Source organism: Sinocyclocheilus grahami, unplaced genomic scaffold (assembly GCF_001515645.1).
Source record: "Sinocyclocheilus grahami isolate Dianchi unplaced genomic scaffold, SAMN03320097.WGS_v1.1 scaffold270.1, whole genome shotgun sequence".
Classification (NCBI taxonomy): Eukaryota; Metazoa; Chordata; class Actinopteri; order Cypriniformes; family Cyprinidae; genus Sinocyclocheilus; species Sinocyclocheilus grahami.
In genome coordinates, this window is record NW_015505449.1 from 1,551,513 (window position 1) to 1,567,528 (window position 16,016).

Consider the following 16,016-nt stretch of genomic DNA (forward strand, 5'->3'; position numbering starts at 1 on the left):
ACATATATATATATATATATATATATATATATATATATACATATACACACCTTGCTACGTGTACTGCACTAGGCTAACCGAGACTTGTCATTTGCACTTATATATTGATGCTCTGTTAGTTTTGACTGTTTTTATTGTCCTCATTTGTAAGTCGCTTAGGATAAAAGCGTCTGCTAAATGACTAAATGTAATGTAATTTAATTTTCGCCGCAAGAGGGCGCGTATTCAAAATAAACAAAGAGACAAAGGCATAGTTTGATGACACCGTGACTGAGTGTGGAATCATGGGAGTTGTTGTCTTCATCCCCACAGCCGATGCAATCCGACAGGACTCAGGCAGAAATCATGTTCATGGATGAGCTAATGATTTATTAACATAGTAGAATGAAGCAGGGTGAGGCTGAAAGCTGTCGAAGCGAAACGAGGCTGCTGAACGAGCGTGACACACAGCTCGAAAGCAGCGGAGCTTTTATTATGCCACAGTCGACCGCTTCCGCTCCTTCCAGTCGTGCGTATGTGGGGAAAAAAAGCAGCACTGTTTTATCATACTAGATATTAGGACTGCGTAAAAAAAACATAGATATCTCGATATTAATCGATTATCATTTTTATGGAACGATATCGATTCTTAAATCCCAAAACGGGCGTTTCGCTAAACATAGGCACCATATAACATACTCATTATAAATTTGACTGTTCTTCAATGTTTAATTTATGTTTGAATAAATCCATCAAGTTTTATGACAGCCACCATTATGTTTATATTTCAAAAAAACAAATTGAAGTAGAAATATTATGTAATTATAACTTTATTATGTTAAAAACTTTTATTAAGTATAATTTTAACAAATCAGTCAATTTTAACATTCAATATTATAGTAATGTAGTACCAACTGACTCTCATGTAGGCTATATTTTACAGCATTAGTTGAGATTTTTTCCTTGAGAAAATTTGGCATGTACTGTACATGACATGTATCCAAATTAATCGATATTGAATCGAATCGAATCGCAAGCTTGTGAATGAGAATCGAATCGAATCGTGAAATTTGTGTCAAAACCCAGCCCTACTAGATACATTTGAACGTTCTGTTATAATGCTACTCTGTGCGGTCGTCACCAGTCTATTAAAACGCACAACATGTTAAAGCGTCTTTGGTGTTTCCATGTTTCCTACAAAACAAAACCGGAAATCAATAAAAAAAACATAGATATCTCGATATTAATCGATTATCATTTTTACGGAACGATATCGTTTCTTAAATCCCAAAAGGGGCGTTTCGCTAAACATATGCACCATATAACATACTCATTATAAATTTGACTGTTCTTCAATGTTTAATTTATGTTTGAATAAATCCATCAAGTTTTATGACAGCCACCATTATGTTTATATTTCAAAAAAACAAATTGAAGTAGAAATATTATGTAATTATAACTTTATTATGTTAAAAACTTTTATTAAGTATAATTTTAACAAATTAGTCAATTTTAACATTCAATATTATAGTAATGTAGTACCAACTGACTCTCATGTAGGCTATATTTTACAGCATTAGTTGAGAGATTTTTTCCTTGAGAAAATTTGGCATGTACTGTACATGACATGTATCCAAATTAATCGATATTGAATCGAATCGAATCGCAAGCTTGTGAATGAGAATCGAATCGAATCGTGAAATTTGTGTCAAAACCCAGCCCTACTAGATACATTTGAACGTTCTGTTATAATGCTACTCTGTGCGGTCGTCACCAGTCTATTAAAACGCACAACATGTTAAAGCGTCTTTGGTGTTTCCATGTTTCCTACAAAACAAAACAAAATCAAGGAAAATCAAGGGGTTATGACGTCATTGGCAGGCGACACAATGACACTATAGACACGGTCCGTGTCACTAGATAAAATTACTTATTTCTCTGGATTTAAACATTCTTCGAAACATTTGGGATAATGTAAGTACACAAGTCAGCAAAATATATAACACTGTTCTAATGGTTTTTGGATATTTTAATAAAAACAATCTTACACATTGTGCCTTTAAACTTAAAAAAATTAAAATTTGAATAATTAAAATGAGATAAACTTAGGTTTAAGTTGAAGTACTAAAATTACTAAAACTGAAATAAAAATAAATTAAAAGCTAAACAAATTTATATTATAAAAATAAATAAAAATGACAAAAGTACGTAAAAGATACAACATTTTAAACTAAAATTAAAATGAAAACTGGAAATTTAAAAATAAAAGCTTCTTCAAAATATCAATAAACACAATAATATAGTAAAAAAAATAGTATAAATATTACTTAATACATTCATACGCAATGAAAGGACATGAAGACATTTACTTATTTATATTTGAAATATATAAAATATAAATATTAAAAGGAAAGACTAAACTTAAAATAAAAAAATTAAATAAAACAATAGAAATAGAAATGTTGCCTTGGCAATCAACTTAAATAAAATAAGTTTAAGAGTAAGTACTAAAATTGCTAAAACTAAATCTGAAAAAAAGCTAAACAGAATTATTTTTAAAAAAAAATAAGCTGCATAAAACACAAAAAATTAAACCAATTAAAACGAAAACGGGAAATTTAAAAATAAAATGTAGTTCAAAATCGTTTGGCACTTACAAATGAGGAACATTACATGCATGAAAAGACTTTTTAAAAGACATTTTCTATTTTATTTTGGGGGCTTTTGCAACTTTTTACTGACAGAAGAGCAGATACAAGAATTATTTTGGAGCGAGAGAGAGAGAGAGAGAAGGAATATCATGCATGACAAATAGGGATATGATACATGTCAGATTCGAACCTTGAACCTCAAGGTCAAAAACTAACTGAAGCCTCTAGTTCAAGGTCTGGCTCATAAAGATCTTTCTTAATGTCTCTAAGTTTGATTATAAAATGAACATTAAAAGTCAAAAGTCAAAAACCTTGACATAATATTGTGATTGAACGCTTTCAGCACAAAGACTTACAAGAAAAAAACACCCCGAGTGCTCGACCTTCACTGCCCATCTGCCTGGAGGCCAATTAATTTAATAATTAATCTTATAGGTACTCACTCCTCAAGATAAATGCACACAAAACTCTTGGAAAACTCTCGGTCCACAATTACACAAATTATGGGACCTGAATTATGCCTCCTGACAGGCTGCCGCCATGCTGTCAAAGTGAAATTACAGACTAAACAGGTGTTACAAAAAATGGCAGCCTGTGTTTTCACCTTATTCACATGTTATCCTGGGATATGAAAGTCGACAGAGTTTCTAGCTGAGCCTTAAAAATGAACAGAACCTTAAAAAATTATTTACAGATGGCTGAGGGCCACCAAAGCAAAGCCAAAAACCTCAAGATATGAACCAGTACCTCATACAACATGATCATCATTCAAACTCACGTCTCACATGGATGCTAGAGAAGAAAGTAAGTGAGAAGATCAAAGGTGGGAAGCTAAAAAACAAGAACTCAATGACCTCCCATTAATTCTATCCTCCTGCACATATCGTAATTCCAAAGAGGCCTTGAGAGCACTATCTGAGCATCTACCTATCCAGCACTGCATTAATATCTCTGTCCTCTGGAAAAGGCTTGGAATCAGTCTTCTAAAGTACTGCCACTGAACTCTCAATCCACATGCTACTCCCACCCATGCTTCCCAAGTATGACACTTGCCTTGTAGTTACTAAATCTAAAATCACTGGCTTTGTGAGTTGCATATTGTTCAACTTGTTAGTGGTGCTTGCTAAGGCAACAATCACTGTTATTATTATTGCTCATACTTAGGGTTAAGGGTTTCTTCAAATAAATTATAAATAGGAGATAAAATAGACGTAAAAAAAATGTCATAGGCCTACATTCAAAAAAGAACAGAGAATATCTAGAAAAGTAGTGCATCTGGATATTAAAAATGACTTTACATAGATGCACCAACAGAGCAGTTTTATCCGATTATTATCCAAATATTTTATCCATTTAATGTATTTTATTATGTCATATTTGGATATGTATATATACATACATTACAATGTAGAAATATTATATATGGAAATAGAAATATAGTATATATAATACTATAACTATATATATATATAGAGAGATAGATAGATAGATAGATAGATAGATAGATAGATAGATAGATAGATAGATAGATAGATAGATAGATAGATAGATAGATAGATAGATAGATAGATAGATATTTCCATTATGGCATATTTGGATATGTGGTTTTTTATATAAATATTATGTCAATAAATATATCAATGCCCAATTTAATTTATAATTAAATTTACATAGTCCTAATTTCTAAACCCATTTCCAGGCCTAAAAATTACAAACATTACAACTTTGGAATATATATGTATGTGTGTCTTTCTTATGCTCTGCTTTGGACTGATCATTGGAATATCTGTACACTGCACGCAAATCCTGTCCTTTGTGAAAATTACAGCATCGATTCTAAATGCATTATGGGAAAATCTACAAACTAGGCAATCTGAGATGTGACGAGGGACATCCAGCCCTGACAAAGCACACACCCTCAAACAAAAAATAGAAAAAGAAAGACAGAAGATACATTCCACAGATAGACCTGAAGATATGACCCAGGCCCGATGATATGTGATATATGACTCATTTACCTTATGACAGGCCGTAAAAGATGGACGTAAAAGAAATGGGAGGGGGTTATGTTTGTGTGTGAGTGTTTGTGGTTGCATTGTCACAAACTGGTTTTCTAGTGGAAAAAATCGGCTGCCTTCTTATTATCATGTGGAGACACGAACGGCATTCCAGCCCGCCGAACAGCCTACACACTCTTTTATTTGAATCAACTTGACCCTGCAGGGCAGCCTGCCAGCGAACAGTGCACTACGCGCGCTCTCTGCGCAGTACACTATGTTCCTGGCCCAAGCACAAAAATGTGTTCACCCTGCACTGGCTCAAAATGAATGGAGGAGTACACAAACTTTTTGCTCTATCACATCTATCTCACTCCCACTTTTTTTTTTTTGGTCTAATTTAGAAACGTCATATAGGGGCAGTTCCCAAACCAGCGGGAACAGGACGGAACCGCTGCGTTAACGGAGAGGGATGCCAGGCCACAGAAAAGTGTGTCATCACCAAGGACGCCCATGTTTGGTTTGTAATTGCAGGAAAATATAAGGAAATTAATTATAGGTAGAAATGCAGGTGTAATTAATTGAGAATTAAAGCAACATGTGATTAATATCTAGACGCATGCCTGTTTTTTTCCTCTCTTGCTGTAAATGGACACAAAACATTTTTCCAGCGAAGGCCGGGCAAGTAAACAATCAGTTTTTTTAAACAAATGGTTTCAATCTTGAATCCAGGAAGCAGGGCTAATTTAAAAGACATTTTTAAAAGCAGGCATGGGAATAAGTGCTAAACGTTGATGTGATTTGGAAGAGTTCAAGGCCGACAGAAGTTTCAGACAGAGATGTTGCAGTATTCTTGATGACACCTTGGGAAAATTTTAAAAAATGACGTTTCAAAGATGCTCTAGATTGGGGGTCGTCGACTTTTTTTTAATCCAAAAACTGGTCTATTCTAGTTCTGATCAGTGGGGGAAATTCTTCCCATATCTTCTGTTGTTGACGTCAAAGATGTTCAATAAAACTATGGTATTTTGGCACAAATTCATCTGTCACTTGGTGAAGCTAGACAAAATTATATAGATGTCAACATGGATAGTTTTAATGATAATCCGCATTCTCAAAAAGCATGAACTGCATGAGATGAAAGAAAATATGACTCAAAAATAAATCAAATACTGGTTCACTCACAAAGATAAACATGATTTGCACCAACCACAATGTATTCTGTATGGTTAATAACTGACTGCAGAGATTAATATGAATTAATTAATTATTAATGTTGTAATTATTTATAATAATTTATTTATTCATTTTAATAATAAAAAAAACAAGTATTGATATTTAAATAATAATTTTAATATTTTTATCATATTTTATCTTTTAAATAAATATGTTGGTTTTATGAATATTATTATTTATTCAACCTCAGGGTTTAATTTTGAGGGAATGTCTACAACAATCAATTACTGAGTTTGATTGAAATTTAAGGTGCTGCAAAACTAGATGAGAACCACTGATCTAGATTTTTAAGGTTCCTTGACCTAATTAAGGCTAAATGATTCAGAGAGCCATTTCTAAAGAGTCTTTCCAGTTTTTTTTTTTTTTTTTTTTGATGACCCAAACATTTCCGATGACAAAGAAATCTTTGAGTTCCGGAATGTTCTCAAATTATAATTTGGATCTGCGCCATATGACCAGACTAAACTACAAGGAAAAACCTTTGAATGTTTCAGCAATGTGTGATGTGATGCCTTCCAACTATTCCAACTATTAATGAGTCAAATCAAAGCTGTGTTTATGCAGTGCTGCATAAATACCTCTATAACAGGACACATTTGCCTGTAACTTACAGTAACCGTGAATTGTACCATTATGATAATAAGATGCATCATACTGAATTATGATAATCATGGTCAAAGATCACTAGCATAAGACAGATCACTTCATGATGATGGCATTGCTGATGACACAGATGCCGGGAATAACATTCCTGGGATAAAACATCAGGATACATTTGAACTAGATTATTCCAAAATTAAAATTCGGTCATCATTTAATCACCCCCAAGTCATTCCAAAACTGTCTGACTTTCATTCTGCAGAACCCAAAAGACATTCTGAAGAATTCTGCAATTGCTTTTGTCCATACAATGAAAGTCAATGGGATCCAATGATGTTTTGGACGCCATTGATTTTCACTGTATGAACAAAAGCAGTTGCACCATTCTTCTTCTTCTTAAAAAAAGAAGAAGAAATATTTCAAAACAGCCAGATGAGGGTGAGTAAATGATGACAGGATTTTTCATTTTTTGAATCCTTTTAAGTGTCTGGCTCATGACCAAAGTGATGAAAGCAAGACTGAGATCTCAGTACTTCTCCAGTACCTGGATCAACTGAGGACTGATCCTGAAATCACTGTGTTCGCAACCCAACTCATAACCACTTTACTACCATTACAGGTGCTAAGCTAGGCACAGTTATTGAACTACCTAATCGACCTTCAGTGCCTCATCTAATTTACATTGTCACACCAGAGTGCACTACAAAGCATAGGTAAATTTCTAATCTAACTCTAGAAACTTCTTTTGCTTTATTTCATTTAGCATGTCTAAGACATCTTAGAAAAGACTCCACTTTGACTTTCAGATGCAATATCCACTACATATAATACTATTATAAGTATTATATGATAGTAATATTAATATTTCTAATCTAACTCTAGAAACTTCTTTTGCTTTATTTCATTTAGCATGTCTAAGACATCTCAGAAAAGACTTGTACTCCACTTTGACTTTCAGATGCAATATCCACTACATATAATACTATTATAAGTATTATATGATAGTAATATTAATTATAAGATGCATATTAGTGGCAATTGCTAATGCATTGTACTGTCACTTCTAATGGTGAAAACAATCATTTTGAATTGGCATATCAACATATCTGAGTTAGACCAGCATTACTTACCTTTTATACCTTTATGCGATTTAAAGGGGTCATATGATGCGATTTCAAGTTTTCCTTTCTCTTTGGAGTGTTACAAGCTGATTGTGCATAGATAAGATCCCTGAAGTTGCAAAGACTAAAGTCTCAAAACCAAAGAGATATTCTTTATCAAAGTTAAGACTCTTGCCACGCCCCCCTAAAACGGCTCGTTCTAACACGCCCCCACATATCTACCTCACTATGTGGATAAAAAGATGAAGCTCGCGATTATGGTAAGGGGCATTACATTTCCAACGAGTGCTTGCGGTGTTCGGCCAATCACAATGCACTGGGTCAGCTGGCCAATCAGAGCAGACTGCGCTTGTCGGAAGGAGGGACTTTGTAGAAAACTAAGCGTTTGAGAGAGGCGGGGCATAGAGGACCTACAATCATGTACAGTATTTGAAAAATAATGTGTTTTTTGAACATTAAAGCATGTCAACATATTCTGTTACACCAAATACACAAAATAATGATCTTTAAAAAAGCATCATATGACCCCTTTAAAACTAAAATCATTACTTAATTTCATGTGTCATGTGGAAAGTAATATGACATGACCATTGAGCCACAATTGATCTTATATGCAGATGACTTGAGTGACATATGTACTCTACAAGATGTCAAATATTAATAAACTAATACCAAGAAAGGTTGCAAATAAATATTCAGGCCAAAGTTCAGTCCTAAATGGAGCAGGGACATTGAGAACCCTGATGAACGCTTAAGATTTCTTGTCTGAGGAATCATTGCGCCCCCTACTGAGTAACAATGTGTCCGGTTCTTTTTTTAAAAAACATAAAATAATTGTTTTCTTCTTTTAATGTTAAAACGAAATTACCTTAATACATGTAAAATGATTCTGCCAATGTAAAGATAAAACATACTTACGGCAACAGGATTTAGAAAGTCAGTGCGTTCTTTTGAAGCTGAATTCTCTTCCTCTATCTCACTGTCTGAATCAATAGTGGGCAGGTCATCTGTCTCTGAGGGCAAAAGCAGTAAGCCAGTGCATATTAAACTACAGTTTTGAAGGTCTAGCATTGCATCCAGAGCAAAAGGTTCTGATTGGACGAGAATATTTTTACATCACTCCACATTCCTGATAGCACCTGTCAAGTAATAATTACACTTCACTTGTTGAGTAACATGTACTTTAACACTCTTTAAATGAGAAACATGAGGAATATCGTTATGAGGGAATCAAAAAGATACATTCTTTAATGCTGCTAAATTCTGTTTTACTCAAAATTATTCTGTCAAATAAAGCACCTGCATAATTAATTTTTTGGGATTTCATCTGATGTTTTACAATTCAGGATGTGTATTTCAAACAGAATGGATCCCCCCTAACCCCCCCAAAAAAATTGTTTTATGTAATGTTTTTATTTACATTTAGAATTGTAATGTTACATTTATAATTTACACATTTATTTCAAATTAATTTTCCACACACAGATGTCATTTTTAATTATGCATAGAATATCAAAAAAACTAAAAAAAGTCAAACAGACTGGCCCAAAACGCTGTAATATTCGGGCAATCCTTATTGTTAAGCCCTGAAATCATGGGTCAAATGAAGCTCCTGAACGATTCATCCACATAACTACCAATAAATGTCTCTGTTCTCACCTACACCAGTGCTGAACAACCGCAGACATCTGTAATAGTCAACAAGATGTTGTTTGTGTGCTCTGGGCGGCTGTGGTGCCTGTGTGACATTCAGTCGAGGAGGAGGATGACTATCACTGTCTGATTCTTCCTCTTCACTGGAGCTCCAGGCAATGTGAACCGGATCATCTGTGCCAGCATCTCTATTCGCTTAAATGAATATAGTATATTAATTTAATTTAATAGTATTCCCTTAAATTTAAATAGCATTTATTTAATAAATTAAATAAATACAATTTAGCAAGGATGAATTAAATTGATCAAAATTGATAGTAAAGACATTTATAAGGATTTCTATTTCAAAACAAAATGCAGTTCTTTTGAACTTTCTATTCATCATATAATCCTTTAAAAAAACCGGAATGAGTTTCCACAAAAATATGAAGCAGCACAACTGTTTTCAACATTGATAATAAAAAGAAATGTTTCTTGAGCAGCAAATCATCATATTAGGATGATTTCTGAAGGATCATGTGACACTGAAGACTGGAGTAATGATGCTGAAACAAGAATAAATTCAATTTTAAACATTAAAAAAAGAGTAAAATATACATTTTTTAGCATGTGTGTTTGGCTCAGTGTTATTTTTTAGGATTACTGATAAACTACTGTCGTTTGATTTGTATTTGTTATTTATTTTAATTTTAGTTAAATTATGTCTGTATAGGTCTTTTTTATTAAGTTTTAGTTTTATTTAATTTGAGTTATTTTAATACTTCAACAAACTAAATGGAAATGAAATAATATATATATATCGAATTTATAAATGTGCATGTATATATACAGTATATATGTATATGTGTGTGGCTGTACATACACATATCTAGTTGTGTTTTTGGTGTTTGGCTTAGTGTTATGTTAGAATCATTATTACACTCTTACCTTTTGTTCTTTAATATTTTAAATTGTTTTTAGCTTTATTTTTGGTTTTTCCATTTAAATGTTAAGTTTAGAAATTTAGTTGTATGCATTTATCATTTTTATTTAATTTCTTTATTTAAAAAATGTGTATAAGTAGTATTTATAAAGTTTTAGCTTTTAGTTTTTTTAGTTGTTTTAATACTACAATTGATTGCTTCTGTTGTCCTCATTTGTAAGTCGCTTTGGATAAAAGCGTCTGCTAAATGACTAAACAAATAAATAAATAAAATAAATGTATCGAAATCTCTAACTGATTATTAATCTTTGCAATTTTTAGATTGATGAATCTGTTCTATTACCAGTAACAGACCTCAGAGCCACTTTACGCGTGCTTCTGCTCTTCTTCTCTGATGTTTGCAGCTTCTGAAACACAAACAGATGACGCTCAGAGCATCTGTGTAACAGACAGACAGCATTACGTCCATCTAGTTTAAGGCACCTGGATGACGGGAGTGTCCAGGAAACTGTCGCCACATTTTCCCCAGGACTTTGTGGCAGGTGTGGACGTTCTGGCAGATGCCAAAGTCTTTCACATCGTCTGGGATGTCCAGGTTTCTCTTGCGCTGAAATCACATATGCACAATATATAATTAAAATCAATTGATACAAAATGTAATAATTTTTTGTAATATATATATATATTTTGTAATAATTAAAGGTGACCACAAAAGCTCAAATAAAATGGTTTAGTGGTTTTTAACATTTTTATGCTCACTACATAATTCTTGTACTTACGTTTATATTAGTTTTCATGGCATTATTCTAAAATAAGTAAAATACGAGTAGGCGTGTCCATTTTTTGACTTATAAATACATAGATGGGTCTCTTACATTGTTCTCTTTTCTTAGCTTAATTTTTTTTATTTATATTTCTAGTTCCACGGAGTTTAAACTATTACTACTCCATGCTGTAAAGATGTGTAGAGGATAAAAACACTTCGACTGGACTGACAAGTGTATAAAACTATACAAGTGGTTCTCCCTAACATCTGAAACATATTAAAAGTTTGAGAAAGTCTATTTACAAGGTGTTTATTGATCGCTTACCTTGCCCATGATGTTAAGCAAGCGTTTTACAACTGTCTCTTTCCTCAAATAGGGATTATTTCCTTATTAAATGATAACTGTTTACATATCGTTTACGTATTGTAGTTCACTAAACTGAAGCCCAGGCAGTTTCTTCTTCGCTTCGTCTCTCTCGCTCGTTCAGTTCGTGAGGCCGCGCGCTACTGACACCTGGCGGCCAGAGACACAATTTCTAATTAAAAAAAAAAATTATATTATCGACTAAATAAATAAAATCGTCTGTAATGTATTTGTCAAAGAAAATCATACTCTGTTCTCTGAAGACGTTTATTTACATGAAAAACTAATAAAAATGTAATGGTTTGATACGTCACATCTGATGTGCGGTGGTTATCATGGGCTTCACACGAACAAGATTCACCATTTATGCTGCTGTCAGATGTTCATAATAGTCATGATGCAATTAAACAGGGCTTCGAAATGAAAAAAAGAGACACGTTTGAATATTTGGCCAATTTGTCTCATTCCTTTATCACCAGAGCAAATGAGAAATGAACCGTCATGAGTTGGAGGAAATGAACCCAAAAGCAGTTTTCTGACTGAGTGCATGTATGTTCAGGTGTCTGTTTGATTGACAGCTGTTCAGTATTCGTCCTGTGTGTCGTCAGGGACGTCCTCCTCTTGAGCCGGAGCCTCATGCTCCTCTCCGCCTGCCTCCTGCACACACACAGTTGTATGCTGAAAAAGTGAAAGTGACGTGACATGTGGCCAAGTATGGTGACCCATACTCGGAATTAGTGCTCTGCATTTAACCCATCCAAAGTGCACACACACAGCAGTGAACACACACGCCCCGTGAACACACACCCGGAGCAGTGGGCAGCCATTTATGCTGCGGTGCCCGGGGAGCAGTTGGGGGTTCGGTGCCTTGCTCAAGGGCACCTCAGTCGTGGTATTGAAGGTGGAAGAGAGCACTGTACATTCACTCCCCCCACCTACAATTCCTGCGTAACCTTTGGGTTACGAGTCCGACTCTCTAACCATTACGCCACGACTTCCCCTGTTAGTTATTTTTGAAGATCTTGTCATATTAGATAACATTAGTCAGTTTGTCTGTTATGAACCATGAAAAACTGCACTATGTATGAGACAGAAGCACTTGATTTGTAGGGTTATAGCACAAGAAACAAGATCAAAAACACAGCAAAAAAGGGTCTTTCACAGATCATCATAGTTATGATGTCACAACTAAAGAGTATATCGATTTATGACCATTCAGACGTACATCTATTCTGTACTGAATGACACATATTGAACTAGAGTAGTAGTACAAAATGTGTTAAAAAAGAACAGGTAATTTACAGAAAAGTAGCCTTTGCAATATAGAGGGAGAAAAATAATAATGAAAAATTATGACCATTTTTTGGCCTTGACCAACATAATAAGTGGACTTCAGGGGGAAAATGCTATGCAAGTGTAGAATATGAATATGAAAAATAAACAATAAAGGTCTATTTTATTCAAACAAAAAAGAAAGTAATAAATAAAATAAAAAACATTAAAATGACTAATATTATATGGTGTGATGTTTTGTTAAAGAACTATCTAAAACTATTAATTTAAATAGGTTTGATGTATTAAAAGAACATTAAAATAGTTATAATAATAATAATAATTTGTGAATGGTGTTAAGATTTTATTCAAAGAAAAAAAAAAAGAGCACAAAATGTAATATATAAATATATATATATATATATATATATATATATATATAGTGATTTCTTATAAAAATAATAATAATTTGTGTGATGTTTTATTAAAAAGCAGAAAGAGCACAAAATGTAATATATAAATATATATATATATATATATAAAATATAAATAAATGTGATTTCTTATAAAAATAATAATAATTTGTGTGATGTTTTATTAAAAAGCAGAAAGTAGACAGAGAGACGGAGAAAGAAAGAGCTGAAAAAGAACTTGAACTGAAGTACTAACCTCGTCTGCAGAGTACAGCACCTCCATGAGTCTCTCCACGAAGGGCCCGTTGTCCTGGCCCTGCTCCTGACACAACAGCTCCACCTCTCTCAGCTTCCCAAAGTAGAAATCCCGCTCCTTCTCCACTCCTTCTAGTGCTAGCTTTAATGTATTGAGCTGCAGCAGAGGAGAGACGCAAGAGTTATCAATGACATAAAACACTGTCAGTACAATGACATAAAATACTGACAGTAAAAGATGGTTATTGCTTTAGTAGACATGCTTTTAAACAACATAATTCGTCCTTGAATGTTTACATTTCCTGATGCTGAATTTGAGTGGTCAAAAAATTTGTTTTTTCCAAGTTTAATCGTGTGTATGATCCAAAAAAAAATGTCCTTTCTTTGTTTTTTGTGCACAATTAACAATGCACGACTCTTATTATAAAGTGCTCCTATTATGCCATTTTTAAGGTTGCTAATATTGTTTTATGAGTCTTCTAAAACAGGTTTACATGCATGCAAGGTCAAAAAACAGGTTAGTTTTCTCAAAAAATAGATTTAATTTTACCTCATTTCTAAATGATTCGTAAACGACTCGTGCGAAGCAGTTCAAAGAATTAGTCTCTCTAAACCCCTCCTTTCCGTGAGCCCTCACTGCTGTGATTGGTCAGATGGCGCAGTCTTTTGTGATTGGTCCAGAGTCGTAGAGAGATTGGCTCTGGATTGGTCTACCGCATACAGCACGTGTCAGAAACGAAACGCCCATTGCCATGACGGAATGACAGCCCTGGAGACTTGTCAATACATAGAAAAGATGGTATCGATTGTACCTTACCAATTCGAGCCGGAGTCTGATGATGAAACGGTTGAAGTGGCTGATCAACAAGAGACCGATTCGCAAGCACGACTGGAGCAGGACGTTTCTCAGTGGTAAGTGTCAAGTGTTAACAAGTTTGTGGTAATTACAAGATGTGATCAAACAAATGTACTCTCACAGCGTAGAATATAGTGTCTTCTCGACATGATGTTAAAGGGTTAGTTCAACCAAACATGAAAATTCTGTCATTAATTACTCACCCTTGTGTTGTTCCAAACACGTAAGACCTTTGTTCATCTTTGGAACACATGAAGTGGAACCAGCGGCATCACGCCAGATCTGGGCCAGCGCCGCCACACGCTCGCGTCATGATACTGTCGTGAACGCGCGTCCACAAGTGACGCAGTAGAGACGAAAATGTGGAATAAAGTCGTTATTTTTGTATTCTTTTCGCAAAAAAGTATTCTCGTAGCTTCGTAACTTTACAGTTGAACCACTGATGTCACACGGACTACTTTGTCGATCATCTTGGTACTTTTCTGGACCTTGAACGTGGTAGTTACCTTGCTGTCTATGGGAGGGTCAGAGAGCCCTCATATTTCATCAAAAATATCTTAAATTGTGTTCCGAAGATGAACGAAGGTCTTACGGGTTTAGAACAACATGAGGGTGAGTAATTAATGACAGAATTTTCATTTTTGGGTGAACTAACCCTTTAACCACACGGAAATGTTACTGTGTTTGTGGGCGGGCAAGTTGTTTGCGAGAACATGAGCAGACATTATGCAAAAGTGTTACTTCGTGACGTAGAGCCTAGGCCTGGGCGATAAAACGGTATCGATATTTATCGACGGTACACCTTCTTCGATAACGATATAAAAAATGTTCGATATAGTGCACGATATAGGCACGTGCTATGAGTGACACAGACTGCACACACAAACACGAACATGAGTGCTGTGCCTGCCTGTGATGAGGAGATTGTGAGTAAAAAAAAAGAATATTAGTCGAATTTAAAATAAACATTTGCATTTGAATGGATAAATAGTACAATCTATGGTAAATACAGTTACTGTGGATTTGTTCTCGATATGGTTCAGATTTTGATATTAAATATAATGCCAAAAAGAGTAATATTATGATTGTTAGGAGTAGGGGGGACAGAAAACTGACATTTCCCGACTTCTCTCTGTCTGGGAGTGTCCTTAAGGTATGTAATGAGGTTAAATACTTACGGCATTATATAACTGATGACATGTCTGATGATAGGGATATTTACAGACAGTGCTGTACGCTGTATGCCCAGGCCAATATGTTGATTCGCAAATTTGGCATGTGCTCAGGATCTGTGAAGACTACACTTTTTAAAGCATACTATACCCCTATGTATACTGGCCATTTGTGGCGGCATTACAGAAAGAGCAGCATGCAGAGACTTAATGTAGCTTATAATGATGGTATGCGATTGCTGCTTAAGGTGCCAAGATGGAGCAGCGCAAGCCAAATGTTTGTCAGTGCTGGTGTGCCAACCTGCGCTGCTGTGTTGCGTAATCTCATGTACAGATGTATGTGTAGGTTATCAGAATCTGTAAACAGTATAATTTTAACACTGACAAACTTGGCACTAAGTTCAGTCAGGCTTTTTTCAAATATGGGGAATCATTGGCGTTTTAGTACACATGTAAATATGTGATATTGTGGTTTTTGTCCTTGTGTGTGTTTTTGTATGTTGTTATTGTTGTGTCTTTGTTTGGACCGAGTGTGTCCTTAATAAAGTTTGATGATGATGATGATGATGATGAAATGTGCATCAGGGAGCGTCATCAGTGGAGCAGGAGATGCGGTGATGATGATGTAGAAGCCCACGAGACGCGCAGTTGCTGCGTTATTCATTCAAAATATTAGCGATATATAGTAGCTCAATGTGTAGAAGATCTTGATTAGGTTAAAACCGAAACCAAGCCATTCACACAGAACGCATATTCAGC

At 34.6% G+C, this 16,016-nt stretch overlaps 2 protein-coding genes across 5 annotated transcripts in view; both read right to left on the minus strand.

Moving 5' to 3' along the window:
• The window catches only part of LOC107599675 (DNA repair-scaffolding protein-like), a 56,373-nt gene extending 44,989 nt beyond the window's left edge, over positions 1 to 11,384 (minus strand). For all 3 annotated transcript variants that reach the window (XR_001610687.1, XR_001610688.1, XM_016291335.1), the window contains exons 1-5: positions 11,251 to 11,384; positions 10,643 to 10,766; positions 10,503 to 10,566; positions 9,244 to 9,432; positions 8,503 to 8,597 (exon numbers count right to left, since the gene is read on the minus strand). The gene's annotated coding sequence lies outside the window, so the exon portion shown is untranslated. The remainder of the gene's footprint in view (positions 1 to 8,502; positions 8,598 to 9,243; positions 9,433 to 10,502; positions 10,567 to 10,642; positions 10,767 to 11,250) is intronic.
• A 194-nt stretch (positions 11,385 to 11,578) lies between these two features.
• Positions 11,579 to 16,016, minus strand: part of LOC107599678 (microtubule-associated protein RP/EB family member 2-like) — a 24,306-nt gene continuing 19,868 nt past the window's right edge. For both annotated transcript variants that reach the window (XM_016291340.1, XM_016291339.1), the window contains exons 6-7: positions 13,231 to 13,386; positions 11,579 to 11,946 (exon numbers count right to left, since the gene is read on the minus strand). In XM_016291340.1, the coding sequence (XP_016146826.1) occupies positions 11,872 to 11,946; positions 13,231 to 13,386 (231 nt within the window). In that variant the 3' untranslated portion in view covers positions 11,579 to 11,871. The remainder of the gene's footprint in view (positions 11,947 to 13,230; positions 13,387 to 16,016) is intronic.